We start from the raw sequence: 10,151 nt of genomic DNA, 5'->3' as shown, positions 1-10,151 counted from the left end.
AAACTTTGTTGGGCCCTTCTTAAGAGAACAGCAGGAGAAAGACATTTAAAAGAGAAAAGTAAACAGATAAAAGAAAAAGATCTGCACACAAAAATGTCAACAGAGAATATTTGAAATACTTACAAGCCACATAGTGAAATGTAAACAATAAGAACACAGTCGAGCAAACAGTGACAGTACGGTAGTCAGTACTTTAGCAGCAGCTATTGGGGGTACAGGAAACTACATACCTGGGATAGAAGCTGTTCCTCAGTGTATTGTGTGTGTGTTTTTCTGTTTATCTTTTGCCTGGACAAACTGTCTGGCTCCTCTCCTGTTCTCTTCACTGCAGCTGGCAGCAGCAGTAGAGAATGTTCTTTATTGTGCTCTTATAATAGTTCACTGAGAGATGAGAGGGAATTTGTGCTTAGTTAGTTACAATTTGAGAGCACTCATTTGGCATTTTAGCTTTAGAACTGTCCATGTTTGTGTTCATATAAGTGTATAATTGCTTTCAAATAAAATTATTTTTATAGCTTAAGATTTGATCTTATATATCTCCTATCCCCCCACTTGGTCTGCCCCGGAACCATAAATAAGTTCCTGCTCCCATTGGGACTCGAACGCCGTGCCAAAACTTGCCAAACTTTAACATTTGTTTACTGTAGCACTGCCAACACATATTAAGACCATCTTTAGTTACACACAGAACCTACTGACTTCCATCATACATTCAGTCATGAATATGCACACAGTCCTTATTCTCTAATTCTCCTTTCTTTCCAGGAGGAGCTGAGTGGCCACCACAGCACCTGCCCCGAGACAAACAATCATGATACAAGAAAGGTTTTTCAATCAATTCAAACGTTCAGTTAATAAATAATAATTCAGATGTTTTATAGAAAATGTGCAAATTGTCTATGCTAAGCTGCAATAAGGTGCCAGTTAAGTGTCAGTGTTCAGTGTTAAACAAAATGTTAAAAACGCAATAAACCAAAACCTTTAATAGTGCAAAATCACCAGTAGTGAAGTTCCCTTTGTTACAATATGTAATTAAAGTGAGGGCCTTGCTTTGAGGCTACCATCTTAAGCCAACATGTTTCTACCAAGCTGTAACTGCCTGTGATTTCACCCATAAAAGTCTGAGCTACCATTTTGAAGCCTTGAAATTCATGATTTGGCTGACACCATGTTGATGTTTTGTGTCTGGGCGTTCACAGGCCTCACCTGCAACCATGATACCAGCTGTCAATTACACTGTTGTCGTTAGCTCGTTAGTTCGATAGTTCGATAGTTCAGGGGCCACAGCCAGCATAATTTAATCTCAAGTGGGCCGGACCAGTAAAATAATAGCATAATAACCAAGTACTCTGAATTGTTTTCCTTTGTTTTACACTATATTACATTAGTATCTTTTTTATAAAACATGACATTTCTTGAGAAAAATAAGTGCAATTTCGGACATATTATCCCTAAATTTACCATTTACACATGTGCATTACAACCGAGTGATCTCAGTGGATCTAGAAAGGCACAAACATGTAGTCATAGGTATCTGGAGCTGAAAAATTAAGTATAGTATTTGACCTTACATTTTCACAAATCCATACTACGGGCCAGATTGGACCCTCTGGTGGGCCGGTTCTGGCCAGCGGGCCGTATGTTTGACACCTCTGCTCTAAACTGTAACATAATGCACAAAACTGACATCATGTTCTGTTGAAGAATACCTGAAACTAGTGATTGAGAACTCAAAAAAACTAACTCAACTAAAATTACAGTAACACAAGTAAATGTAATTCATTACTTTCCACCTCTGATCATTTATATAATAAATAGAATGTTGCAGATGAAATTGAGGCGTATCTTTTTCTGCATGCCTTGGTTGCAGTGGGTGATTGTTTGAGTTACTGTTACTTTTCTATCCTTTCAAAACAGTCTGGTCATTCTCCTATGGAGGCCTTTTTATCCAGAGAACAACTCCTCCTCACTGGATAGTTTCCACTTTTTCAGACCACTTTCTCTAAACTAGAGATAGTTGTGCATAAACATCCCAGTAGAGCAGCAGTAAGACTCTTAAAGTCACTTAAACCTCCGTTCTTCCCCATTCTGATACTCAATCTCAACTTGAACAGGTCATCTTGACCATGTGTACATGCTCGATGCCATGATGATTGGTTGATTGAGCCCTGGTTTAGCAAATACTGTGATGTGAACAAGACGTGGCAGAGGGAAGTGACACTGTGCTGCTGGGGTACACAGAGAATATGTTTTTACACAACATCTACTCAGTCCAGTCCGTTCAGCAGCTGTAACATGATGATATGTTATCCTGTAACTTCCTGCTCTAATTCTGTTTCTTTGTTCCCCCCCCCCCCCCCCCCCACACACACACACACACACATTGATGTAGTATCTTCTCAGTATCCACATGCAGAAGAAGGCTAATATTGTATAGTATTATGGGCACCATTTGATACTTTTTTTTATCTTAATTAAAGAGAGCAAGGAAGAGAGTGTAATAATTGTGTTGAGTCATTTTGTTAGGTTGTGTAAAATGTATAGGACCCTGCATTTTCTTCCTCTGTACTTAAACACAAATATAATTACTAAAATAACTGTTTTGATTATATTTATTACACCTTTATCGGTTCCAATATGAAGGCCTTCACTTCTGACAAAGTTGTATTACATTAATCAGTGACTCTTCATGCATAAGTATGCACCGCGTGAGCATGAAAATAAACACAGTAAGCACTTTTAATGGCTTTAAGATCAATTAATCAGGTGATTTACAGTGTATAAAGGGTAGAATCATTTTGTTGAATAGATTTTTAAACAAATTATTTGACTTTTTAATTAGTTAAATCAATGGAGAATTGCTCCGTATGGAAATCAGATTACATTTCATTCAAATTTTCAAATGTCAACAGAAATTTTATTAACAAGCTATTACATTCTTTTTTCTTGTTATATTGCTTGAAGAGCTGCTAAAGGGATTTTTGTTTAACTCTTCTTATAATACTCTCTGGCAGGCTGAACACACATTGTTTTACAACAACAAATTAAGTTCTCTTCTCTTCTCATCCATTTTTATTGATACGTTTATTTTGGACACTGCACTATGAGGTGATAATAAAGTAATAACAACAATAATTAATCATATTATTCTTAAAGATATACTTTTGATAAAAATTATGAAACGTGAACGGATGTAAACTTGGTGAGATCACGTGTAAAAAAAAAAACCTTATCAATCAACATCCAGAAAAGATTTGAAAAAAGAGAAAGCAAGTTTAACTTAAAAGGAACAGAGATCTTTAAAAAAAAAAAAAAAAAAAAAAAACTGAATCAGTCTATGGAACAACCTGAACAAAGAAGAAACCCAAGAATCTACATCAAAGATTATAATTAAAACCAGTATGTTAAGGAAATGAAATATGTTAAATTTGAATAACTTAAATAACATAATTATTTGTGTGTTTTTTCCCCCCTCCCCTAAACAACAGGAAAGTGAGTGGCTGTGTTGGACTATGACTATTTTATTTACTTGTTTTATTTTGTGTATATTATTGTAATCTTGTTTTATATATATGTGTAAATTGATTCATTTGGGATAAAGGGCCAGAGTAAACAAGATCATTCTTCGTTCTGCTCCATTTCATTTTTGACAATTTTGTGTTTATATGAAATCGTTTTTGTTTTCTATTTGTGAATGAAGTGAAATAAAGTCAACTAAAGGTGTTTCAGCATGAACCGCTGATTGACTCGCCCCGCAGGTGTCGTTAATGACGGCACAACACTGACTTAATATTGCTCATGAGTTCCAGCCATCCTTCACCAAACAAACATGTCGGGATGTGAACGAACACCAGTGAGTCATGGTGAAAAACTTTACTCCCTCCCTCCTTTCTCCCCCTCTCCCTCCCTCCTGCTCGTCCTCTCTTAAAGCCCACAGTAGCCATAAAGTGTGCGCGTGTGTGTGCGCGCGTGTGTGTGTGTTTCGCTCTCGTTCTCTCACATACACACACACACACACACAGCACAGAAGGACTTTGCTGGACCAATTATCGGCCTGGTCGTGTTTTTTCTGGGCGGCATCTGTTCTGTGCCGTTCTGTGCAGCAACTGCAGCTACAGACTAACAGTTGACGACTAACACGAACAAGTTCGCTTCAGCATGGGCTCGTTGTGGCCTTTATTCTGCTCCACAGTGCTGCTGTTGGTGTCACTGAGCTCAGCATTCAGTGGTCAGTACTGTTGTTTTCCTCCTCTATGTTGTTGTTGTTGTTGTTGTTGTTGTTATTGTTTGTTTGTTTGCGTGTGGGCCAGCCAGGCCGAGCTGCTCTAGATACGTTTATATCGCCTGTATAAACATAAACATTACTGTCATTATTCCTTTAAACCACACGCGCATTCAGATGGACAGCTGCAAAGTCACTTCTCGAATATGATGACATAGAACTATTTTCGGTGTGCTTGCACTTCACATGGATACATCTACTTCACTGAGATATGATGTGTGTCATTTAAGTTCTATTATTTAAAAAAACTTCACTGTGTACAGTACATGATGATGATCATGCAACAGAAGCCATTCTGACTTGACTACAGAGAAAACATGCTTCTGATAACGCTTCTCGTGCTGAAGTGCAACTGCATCTACTTATATTTCAGCAACTTTTAGTACATTGTGTTCCTGGATGTGTCTTATTTTTATTACACTTACAAAAAAATGTTGCATGACTTTGTCTCGCTCTCTTTGTTTGAAAAAACCCTCCAGATGAGCAGCGTGAAGTCACTTTTGATCTTGACATGCAAGGTATGTATTTAATCTGCAAGGAGATTACATGTGAAGACACGTGCTGTTATAACAGATTGTTTTAAACTGAAATGTGTGTCTTACAGATCTAGAAGGACCAGATCCAATGGACATGCTGCAGAGAGTGGTGGAGCCAGAGTTTGATCTCTCTAAGCTCCTCAATGGTACTGTTTGTCTTTAAACTTGTGTCTCTGCTCAGGTTTGTCTTTAAACATGTGTCTCTGCTCAGGTTTGTCTTTAAACATGTGTCTCTGTAGCTGCTCAGTTTTGTCTTTAAGTGTCTCTGTAGCTGCTCAGGTTTGTCTTGAAGTGTCTCTATAGCTGCTCAGGGTTGTCTTTAAACATGTGTCTCTATAGCTGCTCAGGTTTGTCTTTAAGTGTCTCTGTAGCTGCTCAGGTTTGTCTTTAAGTGTCTCTATAGCTGCTCAGGTTTGTCTTGAAGTGTCTCTGTAGCTGCTCAGGGTTGTCTTTAAGTGTCTCTATAGCTGCTCAGTTTTGTCTTTAAGTCTCTATGTAGCTGCTCAGGTTTGTCTTTAAGTGTCTCTATAGCTGCTCAGGTTTGTCTTTAAGTGTCTCTATAGCTGCTCAGTTTTGTCTTTAAGTGTCTATGTAGCTGCTCAGGTTTGTCTTTAAGTGTCTCTATAGCTGCTCAGGTTTGTCTTTAAACATGTGTCTCTATAGCTGCTCAGTTTTGTCTTTAAGTGTCTCTGAAATTGCTTAGGTTTGTCTTTAAACATGTGTCTCTATAGCTGCTCAGGTTTGTCTTTAAACATGTGTCTCTATAGCTGCTCAGTTTTGTCTTTAAACATGTGTCTCTATAGCTGCTCAGGTTTGTCTTTAAGTGTCTCTATAGCTGCTCAGGTTTGTCTTTAAACATGTGTCTCTATAGCTGCTCAGGTTTGTCTTTAAGTGTCTCTATAGCTGCTCAGTTTTGTCTTTAAACATGTGTCTCTATAGCTGCTCAGGTTTGTCTTTAAGTGTCTCTATAGCTGCTCAGTTTTGTCTTTAAACATGTGTCTCTATAGCTGCTCAGGTTTGTCTTTAAGTGTCTCTATAGCTGCTCAGTTTTGTCTTTAAGTGTCTCTGTAGCTGCTCAGGTTTGTCTTTAGGTGTCTCTGTAGCTGCTCAGGTTTGTCTTTAAACATGTGTCTCTATAGCTGCTCAGGTTTGTCTTTAAGTGTCTCTTTAGCTGCTCAGTTTTGTCTGTAAGTGTCTCTGTAGCTGCTCAGGTTTGTCTTTAAGTGTCTCTGTAGCTGCTCAGTTTTGTCTTTAAGTGTCTCTGTAGCTGCTCAGTTTTGTCTTTAAGTGTCTCTATAGCTGCTCAGTTTTGTCTTTAAGTGTCTCTGTAGCTGCTCAGGTTTGTCTGCCCAGCGTGTTTTAATATGATTTCCATGATCATACAACAATTAGGAGGTGAACAGTCTTTCCCTGTAACCACCTTCTCACCTGCCTTCCTATTTACCTGTTGCATCAAACTCAATTACATGAACCTCAAAATGTTCTATCAAATAATACCACCTTTATTCTCTCAGGGGTTTTCAGACCGACGGCTCTGACACCAGGAGAACGTATGTATTTATATTCCTGTTTCTTTTTGGGTTTACATTTACTCAATGTACCACCTGCTACTGTAAAAGCACTGATTCCTATCCTTTCTCTTCAGACAAACCACATCTGAACCCTCGTTCCAATGGCGGTCCTCCCAGTCTGGACTACCCCGTTCAGTTTCCTCTCGCCCGCCCGACCCTCGACAATCTCGACGCCATCTGTCTCCACAGTGACCGTCGTCCTCGCTACCCAGACTCTTACTTTCCTGCCTCTGGGTTTGGTCAGCTGAAGCGTAAGGCCAGTGCTGTTAATAAGGCAGAGTCCTGGTTTGGCTCATGCTGTGAGAGGAACCAGACGAGGCAGAGGCCGAGGGAAGTGACATTATGTTGTGTCACAAAAGCAGTAAGTGTTTAATAACAGTTCAAGCTAATTCAGCACTTTCTTACTCTGTGTAATTGTAAAAGGATGGCGTGTTATCCTGTGTTTTCTTGCTCTAACTCTTGATAATTCCTTAAGCATTTCATTGTGGAGTCTTCTCATCAGCCTTCACATAATACACAACAAACGTTATGCCCAGTTTTGGATACTGAAAATATTTTCTTCACTCTCCTTGTTTTTGTATTGCACCATTACAACATTCCTCGCGTTGCATTTGTGGAACAAAGTTGAAGGCCCAAGGCACCTCCCGCCAATAAGCCCATTGTAGCCAGCCCAGGCAGACATAACTCCTTCTGTCATGTCTGCCTGGGATGATTATAATGTGGACAAACAAAAGACCTCTCCCAAATCCTTCAGGGAATAAAGTAATACCTTAATATCCCCACTTTTTTTAATCTTTGCCTCAGGTATTCAGACTTTATATAAGCATTAAAGGATTAATTCACGCACACACACACACACCCTGAATGTCTGTGTTGTCTTTAATTTCTGCTACAGTGGGAGATGTCGGTCAAGTCTTTCTGTGAGGAGGATTCATCAGTGAAGAACCGTGTGTATCACTGCTGCCATATAAGAGGCAGCAACATGCTCACCTGCTTCAACAACAATGCTCAAAACCCAAACTATGAAGCAACAGAAGAGATCCCGCTGCCACCACTGCACTCTAATGCCAGATTCAACTTCAACCCCAACAGTTGTCCAAGGTATGCTGGAAAGTAATAATTGAGTTATGAAAGAAAAGGATTTGTTTTTTTTGTCAGGTTTACTTAGCAGTTCTAACATTTGCTGGAAGACCACAAATGTCCCCCCCAAAAAACATTGTATTGAAAATAGGGTTGCAACTATCGACTATTTTCATATAAAAAATGTTGATCTGTGTTTACCAAACCTAGAAATGATGTTCTCAAATGTCTTGTTTTGTCCATAATGATTCTTTGTTATATGGAGCAAAGAAACTGGAAAATACTCACATTTAAGATAGTTGATGATAATTGGACACACGATATCACCACTAGAAAGCGTTTTTGAAATGCCATATTGCAAAACAACTTCCTTAACTGTAAATTCTGATCCTGTCTTTGTGTGGCGCATTCGTCTCACTTTACAGGACAGTGATGACTCCAAGAGAAAACCGAGGAGAGGAGAAGCCTCCACCTGCTTCCCCAAAAACTAACATCAACTTTCCTCCTGGACAACCCACTGCAGAGACCATTGAATCAGTGTGTCACAACCAGAAGCTGCGTCCCCTCTATAGTATGTGCCTGTCAGGTTCTGGCAATGAGTTGTTGTCACGTCAGGCGAAGACCGTTAATCGCATTGAGAGGGGATTCAAACTGTGCTGCAAGAAGAAGAAGAAGGATGTGCTTAACTGTGCCCAACACAAGGTAAAGCCAGACACTTACAAGCACAGATATTTAAATGTAAGTGCCGTCATTTCTGATACCATCTCATGTCCTTTCTCTTTGTTGTTTTAGTGGCATGATGAGCTTAACAAGTTTTGCTCGATTAAGAAGGGTGGAAAGCTGGATTTCCAATGCTGTTTGAATGGTGACGAATATAATCAACACACCTGCTTCCAAAACATTTCCCCTGACCCTTACTATAATAAGACCATAGAGGATGTCACTCTTGACAAAATCTGTGCCACTCACAAGATCATCAAGAAGAAGTAAGGAAGTATTTAATCAATATCATTCTGCTCTTCCTGACTGTTCTTTTCGGATTATTGTGAAATTATTGTTTGATGAGCTGAAGTGAGGAGAGATCCTCTCTTCCAATGTGCTGAAAGAGTTTTCCATTTTGTATATTTTGTGTAATTGATATTGTTGTGGATCTGAACACATGTGGAGCCATAGTAAAGATGTGATTGTCTTTCAGATTCCCTGTGGGTGTTCCTCTCAAAGGCTTTGTTGATCAATGCTGCCCCCTGTCGGAAGAAGAGCTCGGCATTTGCACCATGCAAAAGGTGAGTTTAAAAGCATTTGCAAGGAAGTGAGCAAAAGACACCAGAAGACAGTGTGATGAAGGGACATTTTAAATGTTAACATCTCAAAATTAAAATTCTCTAATGTTTCTTATTTGCCTGGACTTGTTCTCCTCCATGAAATTAGCTTAAGGAAGTATCAAGCTCTGTGTGTTCCTCTGGAAGAGCCTCTTCTCCAGCTGTCCGTCGCTGTTGCCGCATGCCTGCGCAAGAAATCCCCCAGTGTATCTCTAAACTTCTCTTGGATGCCATCAGCAAAGCAACTAAACTCTCACAGAAGAGGAGGAAGAAAATTTGCCTAATCTCCTAAAATCCTTTGCTTCTGACCCGAGTGGCTTTGGGCCATTCAGGGAAATGGTGTATGCTTGCAGCAGAGGTTGCATCCAGTCATTCAACAGAAAAATGAATGCAGCACAAATGCATAAAGGCTCACAAGTGAAAGGAATTGTGGACCTTTTTCTCGCTTCATCTGCAACTTATTATAGTCTGAGTTCACTTACAACAAGCATTGATGCATGTTTGTATTCAAATGCTTTATTAAATGCAGAGTTTAAAAACATCCATACCAATTAATGTCATAGTATCACTGTATTATAGGACGTTTTTGTATGCATTTGATCATGAATCATGTGTCACTTATTGATCCTTTGGAGATGTGAGCTCACTTCTCTTCTTTTTATGTACTTTTTTGGTGAAGACTTTATCTTTGATATGACAGTTCTAATAAAAAACAATTTACAATGGATGTTTTCTGTGGTAAGTGTACCTGGACAGCCTGGTAAAATCAAGCTGATGTAATTCATGGTCAATATGTAAAATGTGCCTCTTAGGTGGAATTTGGAATAAATACATTTACTTAAAAGGCTGTTTCACCCATTTTTTTTCCCACTTGGTCAAATTAAAAGTAAATTTAAAACAATTACGATGCTGCTGTGTTTGTTTAATCTATTACACGGTTGGATAAAATGTGACCCGCTTTATTTACTTTTTTCAGATCTTTTACTCACAAAACTTGATATAATTGACAGAAACACAGTGAAGAGCAGAGTAGGGCTTTTATTTTCTCTGAAGTCACTTTGACGTCAACTTTAAGTTTCATTTATTTTTTTCAATCCCAACTTCCTCTGTTGTGGGAATGAGACATGTATCTCAGATCCACTGTCTGATGATCAAATAAAAACATTTATCTCTGGAAATTAGTATAAAAAACTGTATATTTTTTGGGTGAAGTGGCCCTTTGACAAACATCTTAATATTACCGATTTTATTTTTTAAATTTTATATATTATTTTCTGTGTCAAGTGATATTCACACTTTTGGATTTACACATTTGATTTAATATGTGATTAAAAAAAATACATAGAAATTCTTTATCCATAGG

The 10,151-nt window shown here is 38.6% G+C and overlaps 1 protein-coding gene across 1 annotated transcript; it reads left to right on the top strand.

Moving 5' to 3' along the window:
* Positions 1-3,963: 3,963 nt before the first annotated feature.
* LOC131471479 (extracellular matrix protein 1-like) lies at positions 3,964-9,689 on the top strand. The gene is made up of 10 exons (XM_058648056.1): positions 3,964-4,228; positions 4,762-4,800; positions 4,887-4,964; positions 6,333-6,368; positions 6,464-6,750; positions 7,285-7,490; positions 7,895-8,171; positions 8,262-8,455; positions 8,665-8,752; positions 8,898-9,689. The coding sequence occupies exons 1-10, from the start codon at positions 4,159-4,161 to the stop codon at positions 9,078-9,080; spliced, it is 1,458 nt and encodes a 485-aa protein (XP_058504039.1). The 5' UTR covers positions 3,964-4,158; the 3' UTR covers positions 9,081-9,689.
* The last annotated feature ends 462 nt before the right edge of the window (positions 9,690-10,151 follow it).

The sequence above is a fragment of the Solea solea genome, chromosome 13 (assembly GCF_958295425.1).
Source record: "Solea solea chromosome 13, fSolSol10.1, whole genome shotgun sequence".
In the NCBI taxonomy this organism is placed as follows: domain Eukaryota; kingdom Metazoa; phylum Chordata; class Actinopteri; order Pleuronectiformes; family Soleidae; genus Solea; species Solea solea.
Note: the sequence above shows the minus strand (reverse complement) of the source record. Positions and strands in the feature narration are given on the sequence as shown.

Excerpts from the sequence above, each read along its gene's own strand:
- LOC131471479 (XM_058648056.1), top strand. The coding sequence starts at position 4,159 with ATGGGCTCGTTGTGGCCTTTATTCTGCTCCACAGTGCTGCTGTTGGTG. Across the intron at positions 4,965-6,332 it reads TCTCTCTAAGCTCCTCAATG|GGGTTTTCAGACCGACGGCT; the intron begins GTACTGTTTGTC and ends TTATTCTCTCAG. Across the intron at positions 8,172-8,261 it reads TTAACTGTGCCCAACACAAG|TGGCATGATGAGCTTAACAA; the intron begins GTAAAGCCAGAC and ends TTGTTGTTTTAG.